General features: G+C 39.4%; 1 protein-coding gene across 1 annotated transcript; it reads left to right on the top strand.

Annotated features, from left to right (window-relative positions):
• The first annotated feature begins 1,242 nt into the window (after positions 1 to 1,242).
• Positions 1,243 to 11,103, top strand: CHRNA3 (cholinergic receptor nicotinic alpha 3 subunit). Its single transcript, XM_005294499.4, has 6 exons — positions 1,243 to 1,530; positions 3,491 to 3,630; positions 3,724 to 3,768; positions 6,234 to 6,343; positions 7,713 to 8,724; positions 9,840 to 11,103. Exons 1-6 carry the CDS (start codon positions 1,476 to 1,478, stop codon positions 9,966 to 9,968), a joined length of 1,491 nt encoding a protein of 496 aa, XP_005294556.1. The 5' UTR covers positions 1,243 to 1,475; the 3' UTR covers positions 9,969 to 11,103.
• The last annotated feature ends 5,006 nt before the right edge of the window (positions 11,104 to 16,109 follow it).

The raw sequence follows: 16,109 nt of genomic DNA, 5'->3' as shown, positions 1-16,109 counted from the left end.
GTGGTAACTACTTACACCAAACAATCTGTTCCAACTTGTATTTAGCTGTCACATTCTGAGTTAGTTTCCCAGACCTGAAGAAAAGCTTGGTATAAGCTTGAAAGCTTGTCTCTCTCATGAAGAGAAGTTGATCCAATAAAAGATATTACCTCACCCACCTTGTCTCTCTAATATCCTGGGACCAACACAGTTGTTACAACACTGCATAAAAGAAAAACCCTGGCAATTTAAAAAACAATAAATCAGAACATTTGATGCCCCATAGGAATTTGCAACAGTCTCCTTTTAAATTCCAAGGAGAGGTGCCAGTGAGCTTTCAAGCCACTATCATTGCTAGAGATGGGCCTCAGACAGAACCTCAAACCCAACCCCCCTCCCTCAATGTCAGGTTTCAGAGGAATCAGTCTGGAATCGCTGCATCCTTCCCTTCCCCTTTGAATTTGGTACCAACGTTTGATTTTCCTGACCCAAGATGGCAGGATTCTTGCAAGCACAGCTGTTCTCAGGAGATTTCAGTGCTATTAAACCCAAACTAGTTTAACCTCAAACTTGAGCTCTTGACCTAACTGTGGTCACTGTACCTTATGTCAATCTCTGGGCCCCAATCTTGCAAACACATGCATTTGCTTAATTTTCCTACTGTGAGTAGTCCCATTGATTTCAAAGTAGGGGAGCAAGTCTACTACTGCCTTCACAGAGCACCCCCCTCAGTAAGCTGAAAGTGAAGCTAAAGTAGATGAAATGCAAAATTAAGATGAAGAAGTAAATACTTTCACACATGCCTGCAGGATTGGGGCTCTCCTCACTACAAAGCCTCAAATGGGTACAAATTTTTACCAGTGTCAACCTGAAGAAGAGTTTTGTGTAAGCTTGAAAGCTTGTCTCTCTCACCCACAGAAGTTGGTTCAATAAAAGAGATTACCTCACCCCCCTTTTGGCAGTTTTGGTCTCTTGGGCTCAGTTTACTGCTAATTTGAGTGTCTCTAATGTCAATATCTATTTCAGCACAGTTCAGTTATAAGATTTTTATTAATTAAATCTGTTCTAATAGCTTGGCACAAAGTTCCTATAAAGATTAATCTCCTATATAGGAGCTGATTGGAAAAACTCTTAGCATTATCCAAGTACTGGGCTCATTTATGCATCCACTAATGGCCTCTTGCCTACCCTTGTTGCCCAATGAATCGATGATTACTTCTTGCCTCCAGTAACTACATCTATTTTGTCTACAATTTATTTTGTGTTTCCAGTGCTCTCTGTTTATGACAATATGAACAACTGAAAAGGAGACAGCACAGTGTTGCTAATGGGATCTCCATGGTGCAGAACTGCTCTCCAGGGTCCTGCAGTCTGCCTTATACAAGGATTTTATACATTGGAAGATTGGAGCTGTCTGCACTTCCCATGCTTGTGCAATCCTAGCAGCTGAGCTTGTCGCCAGCAGTCTCTGTTGATGAGCAGTAATTCATAACGCCATGGGGAGCACATTCGCTCTATTTCTAGCTGCTGCTGTTTTCTTTTTCTTTAAAGGTGAGTGGTCCTTGACTTTTTTTTAAGAGGAGGGGGTAGAAGGAGGATGGGATATGGCTTTGTACAATTATTTTTAATTGGTCTGGACTTAGGTTCAGCACTAATAAGTGGCATGCTGCAGGATTCGTATGAATCCCAGCTTCTTTTATTAAACAATTTTTAAATCTTGCCTTATGAACTCGTGACAAATAGCAGCCCTGATTTGGCATGCCAAATGGGTCCCAGGATCTCACAAAGCCATTTAAATGTTAACCAAAGAGTTGGAAAACTTCAAAATGGTTTTAAGGTTTAGCTCACAGTGGATATATGCTCTAAAGTGCTGGGGCATCAGCAGAAATAGGTGATGCCAAACAGCTGCTTGAAATAGCCTTAAAGGTGGCTCTGAACAGTGCACCTTATCTCTGCAGAGCAAAGATCTCCTTCTTGCTATTACTGGTGCTCTGGGATGACAGCAACTTTAACCAGAATGTTGAAACACTGTTTTATATATATATGTAGTTATTGTCTACAATGTGATGGATGCTGGATGTGTGGTAAACACAGAGATTTAATTCACACGTTGTGGAAATGTAAATTGGTCAACAGTCAAGGAGCTGGCAAAAGGCTGAACATGAATCTTAAAACCCACCTATATAAAGGACTCAGGCGTATTTAATCCAGGGGAATCTTTACTTGCTAATAATTATAGGTGAGATATCACTAAATGATTAGAGCAAGTCTACTGGCTAAAAAGTTAATTTTCCAGAAATAGGAAGGTATAAAGCTATCTATTTTAATCTGGTGTGTTGGTTTGAGTGACTTTACTACCCTTGAAAAAAATAGTCTTCAAAATGAATAGAGAGTGGGGATGTTTAACTGTATGTGGTCTGACATTGTGTCACGCTCAGACTAGATGTCAGCAGAACTTCTAGAATAGATCAGAAGGTAGATATTTTGTTTGTGAAACTTTATAGATCAGTTATTGTGCATATTGGTATTTCTGCTTCCCTTCTGTTTGCTGGAAAATACTAAACTAGTATGACTGGAGGAAAAAACCCTCAAACATATCCTAGCAACTGCATGTAAATCTATATTCAGTCATACTGTCATATTTTAAAAGATCGACAGACTCTGTGTAGCTATTCCAGATTTACACAAGTGTTGCTGAAAGCAGAATTTAGCCCTGTTAGTTTGTCTCACCAGCCATGTTGAAATATAACATTATCCATAAATGGAGAAGAGATCTAATTTTTTTAAATGAAAGGATTTGGGCATATTACATCCAAGTACCACTAGTGAGTCTCTTTAGGACAAGGCCACTAAATTCCAGGAAGGGTCTGCCTCCCACTGTGTTTATCTGTTGCCTATAAGAATGGAAGCATAGTTTAGGGGACAGAAGATTCCCAGTTGTGCTTTGAGACCTTCAGTTTATAGCCATAAGGTACCACAGATAGCAAAACCAGCATCAAAAAGGGACAATTGCAAATAGAATGTACTCCCTCTGAAATGGTGAATCAATTTTAATCCTTGTTTCCTTATTTATAATGAACAAGCTGTTAGCATCATTGCAACCATCCTATAATGAGCCTCAGTCTCCTGGGACAGTAACTTGTCATATTAGAAAATGTAGTTTTAGCTCCTCATGGGCCTAAGTTTGTAAGAAATTTTTTTTCCTCTGACCCCATTCAACCCCAACTCCTTTTTGTAGTGTTGAGGGACAAGGTGAGCCAGGGAAAAGGGCTTTTTCAGCTCCAGTTTCTATTATTTTATTAAATTATCCTTTAAAGTCCACTAGCAGAGACATATGAAAATCTCCATCTACCATTACATTTTATTCTTCTATTTTCACCTTAAATGAATGCCAAATTAACATCATGCAGATTTAATGGCTGGTTATTTAATTTTCAAAGGAAATAGCATTTGGCCACATGAAACTTCCTGGGTTGTTTCAAAATCAGAAGCCAACATGATCTCTTTTCAGGTTGCAGTTGTTCAGAAGCGGAGCACAGGCTGTTTGCAGCCTTGTTTGCCAACTACAATCAGTTTATCAGACCAGTGGCGAATGTGTCAGACCCTGCCATCATTCAGTTTGAGGTATCCATGTCACAGCTAGTGAAGGTGGTGAGTACTGGCTTCTTTCTGAACCTAGTAAGTATTACATTATTAGCCCAAAGAAAGGCCCACTCATTTTTTCAACATGGCTGTGTTTTTCAGGATGAAGTGAACCAGATAATGGAGACCAACTTGTGGCTGAAACATGTAAGTAAATATAATCCCAGCACTGATAATATCAGCTCAGTTCATTTTTCTTTTAATGTCAATATGTGAGGTTTCTTGCTGTGTCCTCCACCCACAATTTGAGAAGCAATATGTTCTACTGACCATGGTTTGCGTAATGTTCATTAATATCAGCATTTAGCTAACTAGTATAAAAGTGACATTGCACGTTATATTTATATAGCACTTTTCATCCAGACATCTCACAGCACTGTAGATAGGTGGGAAAGCATTATTATTGCAATATTAGTTAGGTGAACTGAACAAAAAGGTTAATGATTTGGAGAAGGTCCCATAGCAAGCCAAAAAACAGGATCCAGACCTGCTGATTCCATGCTCTAGCCATTCAACTACAGTGGGTTCTTCCCTGTAACCATTAGGTCCCATGTTAGAGCTCTAACCCTTAGGTCATCCTGAATTCCTATATTTCCATTCAATCTCTTTAATTAAAAATGTAAACTGCTAACATTAAAGATTTGTAAACAGGAATATTTAGGTCAAAAGAAGGAACACCAGCTAAATAAACTGGCCTAGGAATATTTTGGGAGGAACAGAGGAGGAAAATGGTAAACATTTTGCTAAATACAAACTGTTTCTACTATGGAAATGTAACTATTATGTAAAGTAAATAAAATGTCCCTCCAGTCATGGAAAACAGCCCAACACCAAAATGCCTCAGCATTAGTAAACAAAAACTTAAATAAGCCAATGCTCAAAGACACTGGGACATTCTTTCTAGCCAGCATTTGTATTGATTTGACTTGCATTTAAGTAAAGGAAAGATCACAGCATCAGAGATGCTGGTCTGGTAGGTACTATGCTGCTTTGGTGCAGAGATCTGGGTTGGCCACACTTACCTTAATCCATTGCTGACACCTAGTGGTAGGCTATTTATTTGCATTAAATAATTATGGAGCCTCCCTTGGTAAAACCCACTGGAGCAGCGCAGGAGGCCTAGGAAACTCTGTGAAGCTCATCTTGTGGAGAGTAATTACACTGGCTACAGGGAACTTCATGTAGAGACAATGTAATTACCTATACAACAGCTTGTAATTACCCAGACAACAGCATTAACACCCTGACTCTGAAAAAGAACCATGGCATTTTAATGACCAAATTGGCCAAGATTTTAGTTTTTGAGTCTCACCAAAACAATGGTACCTGCCACTCTCCTTAAAATATGCTGGATTCTTTGTTCAATACTGACTCGGCATGCAGTATGCAGTGTTGCAGTAGCCATGTCGGTCCCAGGATATTGGAGACAAAAGGTGGGTGAGGTAATATCTTTTATTGGCCCACTTCTGTTGGTGAGAAAGACAAGCTTTTGAGCTTACACAGAGCTCTTCTTCAGCTCTGGGAAACTTACTCAGACTACATCTACACTAGCACTTTTGTTGGTAAAACTTATGTCACTCAGAGGTGTGAATAAAAAACACCCCTGACTGACATAAGTTTCACTGACAGAAGTTCTGGTGTGGACAGTGCTATGTTGGCAGGAGAGAAGAGAGCTCTCCTGACAACAAAATAAAACCACACCCCATGAGGGGCAGTAGCTTTGTCCGTGGGAGATGCTCTCCTGCCAACAAAGCAGTGTCCACACCAGCGCTTTTCGTTGGTAAAACTTTTGTCGGTCAAGGTGTGGGTTGTTTTCACAGCATCAACTGACAAAAGTTTTACCAACAAAAGTGCAATGTAGACATAGCCTTAGTTTCCCAGAGATGAAGAAGAGCTCTGTGTAAACTTAAAAGTTTCTCTCTCACCAACAGAAGTTGGTCCAATAAAAGATATTACTACATCCACATTGTGTCTCAGAGGGAACTGTGTCACCTATTGAACTATCATCACTGTTTCTTATAGTACTTAGGCATTCCTTTGATATCTCCTATTCAAGCATTAACCCCGCCCTCCCCTCCTGTGCCGCCTTAGCTGGAGGGATCTGGCAGGGAGCTAGTTTACGATCTCAGAAATCTCTCTGGTTGCTCTAGAGATATTGTAAGATTGCTTTACCTTATGAGTTGGGATCATAGCATGAAAATATCAGGAGCAATCAAATTCTAATATAATTGGAGGCTGAGAGGAAGAGGAGGCAGCCTGGTCTAGTGTAAAGGGAACTGGGACTGGGCATCAGGAGACCTGAGATGTATTCCTAGCTCTGCAACTGATCTGCTGTGTGACTTTGGTCAAGTCACTTCACCTAATTGAGTCTGTTTCCCATGTCACCCTCTGTCTGTCTTGTCTATTTAAAACATATGCTAATGAATACAAATAAATAACATGTTCTTAAAAGGTGATACATCTAGTCATTAGAGCTTCTGAAAAAAACAAACACCAACTTTATAAAAGTGACATTACAGCAATTTGTTTTAATGGGAAGAATAGGCAGTAGTCCACAATTTCAGATGGGTCTTTTTGTAATTCTAATGCACTTTGGTTTCTTCCATGATTAGATCTGGAACGATTACAAACTTAAGTGGAATCCAGAGGAATATGGAGGTGCTGAGTTTATTCGAGTCCCATCTGATAGGATCTGGAAGCCAGACATTGTCTTATATAACAAGTAAGAATATGCCACATCAAGTGCCTTTACTCTTAATTTGTTTTGGTTTTGTATCATGAACTTTTAAAAAATTGAACATTCACATGAATATTACAAAAGACCTAAGATTTTTATCAAACCCAGGTACTAATACCCAGCAACTATGGTATGTGTTGCAAACTGTTATTTCTCTAGTAGTAGAATTACCCCCAATCACTGCTCCTTTTGAACATCAATACTTTTGGAGTCTGTTGAGCTAATAAGTATTAAAAATTCAAAACGCACACATTTTAATAAGCGAAACAGACAGGAAACTTCAGACTCTGCATCCCTGTGCTCCTTCTGCTTCCCACTCTTTCTATAAATATTTTCTGCACTATATGCAAGGCTGGCAGTAAGAAGGGGGACATAGTTCTGCTACACAACTTTCCTCTCATGTACAGATGAGAAACTCTTCAGTAATTCTGACCTTTAGTTGAAAGGGACTACTAGATCCAGACATTTTTTCAGTTAAAATTGCTACCCATCTGACATCAACACAGCATTAAGTATAACTATATAAAAGCCCCAGGGTTGGTACACTCCTAGGACTTTTGCTTTCAATGAGTCAATAGGAGACCAAATGTGTTACTGAGATGATATGTTGACTATACACTATATAAGGAAGCTGGCCTCAATGAAACATGCTTGAAATACTCTCCAATACAGGAGTTCCCAAACTGTGGTGTGTAGAGCACGTGCTGGTAGGTCCATGAAGAGCTGGCTAGTCATGTGGTGCTGGCTCCTTCTCTTCTGCAGTTTGCTAATCACATAAATAGCTAAAAATGCTTTTCCAGTCTTACTTTTCCATGTAAACAACAGCTGAAATTGTGATTGTGAACAGGGTGGGGAGTTGGCCCTGCTCTGATCCATGTATCTGCAGTGACAAGCTGTGGCAGGAGCCCTGAATTCCTGCTTTCATAGAGGAGCGGTACTGCAAGCTACTGTGGGGATGGAGGGAAGAGAAAGAGTGGACCAAGCACAGTAAGGAAGATCAGCTTGTCCATCACTTTGTTCTGACACAAAGGAGCTCATGTTTGCTGCCTTGGGTATGGATCACATTTAGCCAGGTTACAGGATGAGAAAATACTACCATTTCGATCTTCAGCAGTTGTAAGTCCATGTAGATCCACTGATGTCAATGGAACTATGCTTATTTACGCCAGCCATGCAATTCAGCACAGTTAACGTTACTGCTGGAATGCTGAAGTGTGCATTTGCTGACTTACAGTGCATGAATCCAGAGTCACTGTGTATAAGTATACCTATGTTCTTAACCTCTTATTATATGAAAGTAATCTAATTAGTTGAACTGCCTATCTTTTTTTTCCACCCTGGTTTATTTTTGCAGTGCAGTTGGGGACTTCCAAGTTGATGACAAGACAAAAGCCTTATTGAAATACACAGGAGAAGTGACCTGGATACCTCCAGCTATTTTTAAAAGTTCATGTAAAATAGATGTAACCTACTTTCCATTTGACTACCAAAACTGCACCATGAAGTTTGGTTCCTGGTCTTATGATAAAGCTAAAATTGACTTAGTTTTAATTGGCTCTACAATGAACCTCAAAGACTACTGGGAGAGTGGAGAATGGGCTATTATTAAAGCTCCTGGATATAAACATGACATTAAGTACAACTGTTGTGAAGAGATATATCCAGATATCACCTATTCTCTTTATATTAGGCGCCTGCCTTTATTTTATACCATCAACATGATTATCCCATGTCTGTTGATTTCTTTCTTAACTGTTTTGGTGTTCTACTTGCCTTCAGACTGTGGTGAGAAGGTGACACTATGCATATCAGTCCTTTTATCCTTAACTGTATTTCTCCTAGTGATCACAGAGACCATCCCTTCTACCTCTTTGGTGATCCCACTTATTGGAGAATACCTCCTCTTCACCATGATATTTGTAACTCTTTCCATTGTCATTACTGTGTTTGTACTTAATGTACACTATAGAACACCGAAGACACACACAATGCCTGAGTGGGTGAAGACCATTTTCTTGAACTTACTTCCCAAGATCATGTTTATGACCAGGCCTGCCAGTGATGAAGAGAATAATCAGAAGCCAAAGCCACTTTACAGTGCTGAGCTCTCAGACTTAAATTGCTTCAGCAGCTCTGAAACCAAATGCTGCAAAGATGGCTTTATATGTCAAGATATAACATGCAGCTGTTGTCAGTATCAACGAATAAAGTTTTCTGACTTCAGTGGCAATCTTACAAGGAGTACAAGCTATGACTCGGTAGATGCTCTGCTTTCGTTTTCAGTTTTGTCACCAGAAATGAGAGATGCCATTGAAAGTGTCAAATACATTGCAGAGAATATGAAAATGCAGAATGAAGCCAAAGAGGTAAGAACAATTTTCAGCATTAGTTACTGAGGCTACAGGCACTATTTACCATGAGTGTTGGAGTGTGTTTTTTGTTTGTTTGTAGGAATAAACATCCCAGATGCCTTTCATAAAAACATTGCAGAACAATTCACAATTTCTCGATACAAATAACCCACATTGTTTACATTACAGGTGTATGGGGCCATGAATCACCCAGTGGATTGAAATTCATATTGGGGAAACACGGTGTTGCACTGAACTCCTTTTACTGCCAATGCCAACCCATCTGCTAAAGTGGAATCTATTATATTAACTCTTTTGGAGGGAGGAACAAGCACAAGATTTGCCATCAGAATGAGAACTTGGGAAATCCTAGCACAGCAGTTAGCTCTCTGTGTGCCCTTGGGCAAGTCACCCTGCCATAAAATACATATTTACTTACCTGGCTCACAGAAGTAGTGAGGCTTTCCCAGGGGTGAAAGTAACTTAAAGGATTTACCGGTACGCCGGAGTCCTCAGCGGGGGGAGTGGCCTCAATCGGAAGAGGCATGGCCTCAACCAGAAGAGGTGGGGCCTTTAAATCACCCCTGAGCTACCAGCTACAGAGGCGGCTGGGAGCCCTGGGGCTCAGGGGCAAATGTGCCCAAGTGACTTTTGAAAGTGCTCCCTCTATAGAGTCTCTTTCACCTTCAAATTTCTGTGCCCACGGAAGAGGGGCCATATGTCCCCTGTGTGTTTAGTGAAAGGGACAGTTCTATTATCTTAAAATAGTGTTACAAAGTTGGGATTAATTTAGAAAGATAGCTTCTGCAACTCATGCAAAGCAAGTTTCAGCCATAATGAATCAAACCATTGGGGGGGGACGAAGAGATAGTAGTTAATTCTGCACTGTTTTTTGGCCTTACTACAGATAGATGAATGTTGGATGAATTTCTGCTACCTCAAAAGCCAGGTTGGAAGTTGTGTTCATATGAAAGAAGAAACATTCTGTACATGGAAGAGCTCCCATGTACATTTTTGCTGAACACAGAAAAGAGTTCTGATATTACCAAACAATTTACTGATCAGTAAACTTTACCTTTATCAGAACATGCCTGCTTCATGTCTTATTTGTCTGTGTTTATATTTTTCAGATTCAGGATGACTGGAAGTATGTTGCCATGGTAATTGATCGCATTTTTCTGTGGGTTTTTATTCTGGTATGTATTCTAGGAACAGCGGGATTGTTCTTACAACCATTGATGGCTGGAGATGAAATGTAGACTTTCAAAATACTCTGTTCTAAAAGAAATTTGTTTGCTGACCAAACATTTTATGCTCTTTTAGTTAATTTAGCTGCTTCTGTATATAATGTTTTATTAGTAGAATAAAAGATGTCGCTAGGCTTATTAAGCTTCACCCAGCAAAGCTTCGTTATAAATGTGAAAAGCTTTAACTGATATTAAAATGTCATGACAGCCAATCTGAAGGTAATATTCTCCAGGCTATTGCCAGATATCCCTTACAAGAGCTGGAGAAAATGCAAGTAGCATATAAAAATTCACAGAAGTGTTTGTTAAACAGCATTTATAATATAGACATGTCCAACAGAAATTGGAAATCACAGCATTTCCACAGGAATGTTTAGAGGACTGACAAAAGGCTGAAGAATTTGGGTTACCTGACCTACTTCCAACACTCATGTCCAGTGCTACATCCTCCAGGATGCGACACGCTTCAGTACAATTCTTCTGGGAGCAAGATCACAACTAGTGCCAGAAAGCCACTCCAGTATACAGCCATTTAGAAACTGTAGCTCTTGAATTGCTGTACTAATATGTAACTTGTTGGTATATGATGTACCCATTATTATGCCAGGTTTTGAGAGGAACAATTAGTGGGTAAGTTACTTTAGAACAAGGCCAACTCATTTATAGCTGGATAATATGTTAAGGTAGCAAAGTGGCCATCACATGATTCTGTTCACCTCCCATTTTGGAAACGGAACAAAATTGCTAGCAAAATGTCGTTATTCAGATCTAATAATATCATTACACACACACACATACACACTTTAGAGGAGACAAACAGCTCACATGAAGGAATTAAGATACTACAGGATAGTTTTGTTTCATATGCTATAGACAAGTACTTTAATAAAAGATAGGTAGATATAAAAATTTCCTGTAAAGTGTAATAGAACTGCTTCTCATACATACATCCCATATGTTTGTACCAATAACTGTAGAGATACTTAAACAGGAGCATGAAGATAAATATAGTACACTAAAAGGGTTGGGGAAGGCGCTTGGTAAAAATGTGAATTGTTCTCTCTGTGCAAAATTGGAAATTTTATGGAAATGTGAATGTAGTTATATAAAATTTTTGAAAAATAAAGAGAATTATGTAGTTGCAAAACATATTTGTTATTCTGGTTACATGACACTCTGTATAGGATAATATTAGCTACTGTTTGGTGCACTCAGACCCCAATAATTCACAGAAGCACAGGCCCAGGAATAGGGGATCTATTAGAAATTATTTGGTTTTAAAACACTTAGAGCAGCAATTTGAGGATGAACTGTAGAGCCCAATAATTGTGGTGAGAGCAATTTTGTCTTTCTGTAATACGTAAAAATTATGGAAGTGACTGAAAGCTTTCCCTCATTTTGAAAAAAATGTTACTTAAATCAGGATTGGGGTTGGGGCCCTGTTGTATTAGAACCTGACAATCAGCTCAAATGTAAATACAGCATAATTTTCATTTTTGTATTGAAGCAAGAGGGGGAATAAACATTAGCAGCAAGGTTAGAACCAGGTATCTAGTCCATACTGTTGCTCTCATTTTCATATAACATGACTACAGTAACTAAACATGTGCCCACTGCACCTGTAAGCAGAATCAATGAAGAAAATATGAATGTGAGAGGAGATCCAAAACAAGTTCTGTGTCACCACTCACAGGGAATGGACTAGGGTGCTGATAGACTAAGGTGCTGATGCACCTTAATACTAAGAAAGATAAAAGTTGAGTCATACCACCGGTCAAATCAGATACCTTATTAGACGTCAACTTTTCAAAAGAACTATAACAACAAAGTAAGACAAGTTAATGTCTGATTACATGTAACTATAGACATAAAGTAGATAAGTTAGAATCTTTTCAATCACATGTACCTGTAAATTAAAGGCCAGAAAATGGCAATGTGCGTTTTTTTCTCTTGATTGTGAGCGTAATTTATACACTCTGTAAAGCCTAGAAAGTTACTCCACAGATGACATAGGATGTGAAGTAATTCATAGATTCATAGATAGATTCTAGGGCTGGAAGGGACCTCGAGAGGTCATCGAATCCAGTCCCCTGCCCGCATGGCAGGACCAAATACTGTCTAGACCATCCCTGATAGACATTTATCTAACCTACTCTTAAATATCTCCAGAGATGGAGATTCCACAACTTCCCTAGGCAATTTATTCCAGTGTTTAACCACCCTGACAGTTAGGAACTTTTTCCTAATGTCCAACCTAGACCTCCCTTGCTGCAGTTTAAACCCATTGCTTCTTGTTCTATCCTTAGAGGCTAAGGTGAACAAGTTTTCTCCCTCCTCCTTATGACACCCTTTTAAATACCTGAAAACTGCTATCATGTCCCCTCTCAGTCTTCTCTTTTCCAAACTAAACAAACAAATGAGCAACTATATTGAAAATGTTCACAAAATAACTTTTATAAATACTAAATATGAAGTAATTCCAGACAGTATGAAAATCAGCATGACACCAGATCCAAACAGAAAAAAAAAAAAAGAAAAATCTAATTCCCCAACGCTGCAGCCACTACCATGTACCATTAACATCAAAGGACAGAATGTTGTAATTTTCACAAAAGAAACCTTCACAGTAGCTAAATAGAAAAATCAGTATTTTTTCTAGCTATTTAAACAAGTATTAAAGAAAGTTATTTTCTAAAATGTTCTTGTTTGGCTTACTGAATTAAACCTGCATGTGGGGGTGCTGCTATGGTGTGACATACTCATGTTAAAAACAGCAGTGTAGAATACACAGGGAGATCTTAGATTCCAGGGCACAGTATGAGCATAAATTCAATCTAGTTGGTGTTACTGAAACCTGATGGGATGGGTTGTAAGACTGGAATATGACAATCAATGGTTATAACCTCTTAGAAAAAACTGAGTGGGCAAAAGAGGAAAGGTAATAGCACTCTTTCTCAAAAATGGCATTACCTTGTTTCCAAGTCATTGATCATTCAGAAGAAAATGATTTTGAATGCATAAGGATCAATGTCCTAACAGATAAAGCACAAGATGAAGTATTAGTTGGTGTCTGCTACAGACCACCCAATCACATGAGGAAACAGGATTACCATCTCCTTTTGCACCTATTTTTAATGTGCAGAGGGAAAAGCTGCATGATCATGGTGGACAACAGTTTCAGTGACATATGCTGGAAGTCTCATGCTGCTGGTACTCAAACATCCTTGGAATTTCTAAATATTATAGATAATAATTTCCTAACTCAATAAGTGTTGCATCCACCCTGGGGGAATTCTATATTAGACCGCATTTTGACTGATAAAGAGGAAGTGATCATAGAACGTGATCACACTCATAATGTGTAAACAGAATAAAGTCCAGACCAGTAATATTTATACTCAGTGCTTTAAAGGGGCAATTTCACAAAGCTAAAAACAATTATGAGCCAAATCAGCTGGATGAATTTAATCAGAAAAACATGAATGATAATTAGCAATCATTTAAGGACACTTTACTAGATGCCCCAAAAGCCACAATTCCACAAGCAAGGAAGAACATACTGGCAAAAACGGACTTGAAATTGAGAGGGGAAGTGAAGGGAGCTATACAAAAATAATATATAACGAATGGAAGAAAGGGGAAGTTGACAGTAATGAATATAAATCAAGAGCTAGGAATTGTAGAAGGATTGATAAGGGAAGCAAAGGGACACAAGGCGCAATCCATGTACAGCGGAGTTAAGGACAACAGTTTTGTTTACAAAAAGAATCCTGACAATGATATTGGTCCATTACTAGATGGAAATGGTAGAATCATTAATAATAACGCAGAAAAGGCAGAAGAGTTCAATAAACATTTCTGTTTTATATTTGGGGAAAAAACAAATGATGTAGTCATATCATATGATAACATTCTTTCCATTCCACTAGTATTTCAGGAGGATGTTAAACAGCAGCTACTAACGTTAGACATTTTAAAATCAGCAGGTCTAGATAACTTGCATCTAAGAGTTTTTAAAGAACTAGCTTGACCATTAATACTGATTTTTAATAAGTCTTGAAACTTCAGGAAAGCTCCAGAAGACTGGAAGAAAGCTAATGTTGTGCCAGTATTTAAAAGGGGCAGACTGGATGACCCCAGTAATTATATACTTTTCAGTCTGACAATGATCCCAGGCAGAATAATGGAGCAGCTGATTCAGGAGTCTATTAATATAGAATTAAAAGAGGATAATATAATTAATATCAATCATCCCGGGTTTATGGAAAATAGATTCTGTCAAAGTAACTTGATATTTTTTGGATGAAATTACAAGTTCAGTTGATAAAGGTAATAGTATTGAAGTAATAGACTTAGACTTTTGTAAGATGTTTGTCTTGGAATCACACAACATTATGATTACAAAACTCGATCTATATAAAACTAACATGGCACACATTAAAAGGATTTAAAACTGGCTAACTAACAGGTCTCCAGATGTAGTTGTAAACAGGGAATCATTGAGAAGGTGTGTTTCTACTGGTGTCCTGCACAGATCTGTTCTTGTCCCTACACTATTTAACATTTTTATCAATGACCTGGAATAAGACATAAAATCATCACTAAAAGTTTGTAAAAGACAAAAATTGGAGGAGTGATAAATAATGTAAAGGACAAGTCACTGATGCAGTTATCTGGATCACTTGATAAAAGCTGGGTACGTGGGAACAATATATATTTTAATATGGCTAAATGTAAATGAATATATCTAGGAACAAAGAATGTAAGCCATACTTACCTGATGGGAAACTCTATCCTGGGAAACAGGATCTCTGAAGATTTGGGGGAAGGAGGATGGATAATCTGCTGAACATGAGCTCCCAGTATGACGCTGTGACCAAAAAGGCTAATCCGATCAGTGGAGGCATAAACAGGGGAAGCTCAGAAGACGATGGGTGCCCTCCATACTGGGGGATACCAGGTAAAGGGGAGGACGCATGACTTCCCCCTCTCCCAGCTGTTCGGCTGCTCTCCCTGGCAGCCAGACACAGGCAGGGAGTGGGACTGAGCCACTCCCAGATGCTGCCCAGGGAAGCACAGCAGCTGTCTGAGAGAGCGCCTGGCAGCGGTGGTGGTGGGCTGCCTCCTGGGCTTGGCTTCCAGGACAGTGGCTGAGTGAGCTGGAGCCCAGCCCCCCACACCCTGGCATGTTCTGTGTTCAGCAGTAAGAACCTGGCTGGGGAGGGATGGTGTCAATACCAAGAAAGGGAAAATTGCTTTGTAGTGAACCAGTCACTCCCAGTCCCTATTCAAGCCCAAATTGATGGTGTTAAGTTTGCAAATAAATTGTAGCTCTGCAGTTTCTCTTTGAAGTCTGTATTGACACCTAGTCATCAATTATTGGGAGTGGACCACATCCACCCTGACTGAATTGACCTTCAACATTGGTTCTCCACTTGTAAAGTAACTCCCTTATCTTCATGTGCCACTATATATTAATGCCTGTAGCTATAATTTTCACTCCATGCATCTGAAGAAGTGGGTTTTTTACTCACAAAAGCCTATGCCCAAATAAATCTGTTAGTCTTTAAGTGTCACCAGACTCCTTGTTATTTTTGTGGTACAGACTAACATGGCTACCCCTCTGATACTTGCGCTGCTCTAGACAGCGTCCCAGGCAGCGTGGCTGGAAGAGGCTCCGGTCCCACCCCTTCTCTTCTGGCTCTGGCCCTGCCCCTTCCACTCCCCACTCAGGCTGGCTGCTGGGGGGAGGCACTCGACCCTTCATCCCCTCCCCTCCCACACCCAAATCACCTACAGTAGAGAGGTTATTTTACTGTATTTGGTGTAGGCCTTGCTGGAGCGCTAGGCATAACTAAAAGTGTGAACCAAGGCTGTGAACCAGAGTAGGCTTGGCCTTGACAAAATAACAACACCCTACGTATTAGCTAACATCAAGTAAGCACATTCCTGACCTGAGAGGATGGTGCAGGTCATCCAGAGTTCTCAAGTAACTATGTAAACACATTCTTAAGATACGGCACAGGAAAACACCAACCCCTCGTAAAATAACAATTGGATGACAGGATAATGGTGTTTTGTTTGAACTAGCAGGTACAAGGTGTAGGCTTGGTAACTAACAACATTTGGAGTGTAATACATAACTTGTTTGTA

This window comes from Chrysemys picta, chromosome 10 (genome assembly GCF_011386835.1).
Source record: "Chrysemys picta bellii isolate R12L10 chromosome 10, ASM1138683v2, whole genome shotgun sequence".
Taxonomy (NCBI): Eukaryota; Metazoa; Chordata; order Testudines; family Emydidae; genus Chrysemys; species Chrysemys picta.
This window is presented reverse-complemented; position numbering and strand designations above follow the sequence as displayed.

Bases quoted from the DNA above. Each gene is read 5' to 3' on its own strand.
- CHRNA3 (XM_005294499.4), top strand. From the start codon at position 1,476: ATGGGGAGCACATTCGCTCTATTTCTAGCTGCTGCTGTTTTCTTTTTC. The intron at 1,531-3,490 runs GTGAGTGGTCCT...ATCTCTTTTCAG, and splicing joins TGTTTTCTTTTTCTTTAAAG to GTTGCAGTTGTTCAGAAGCG. The intron at 3,631-3,723 runs GTGAGTACTGGC...TGTGTTTTTCAG, and splicing joins TGTCACAGCTAGTGAAGGTG to GATGAAGTGAACCAGATAAT.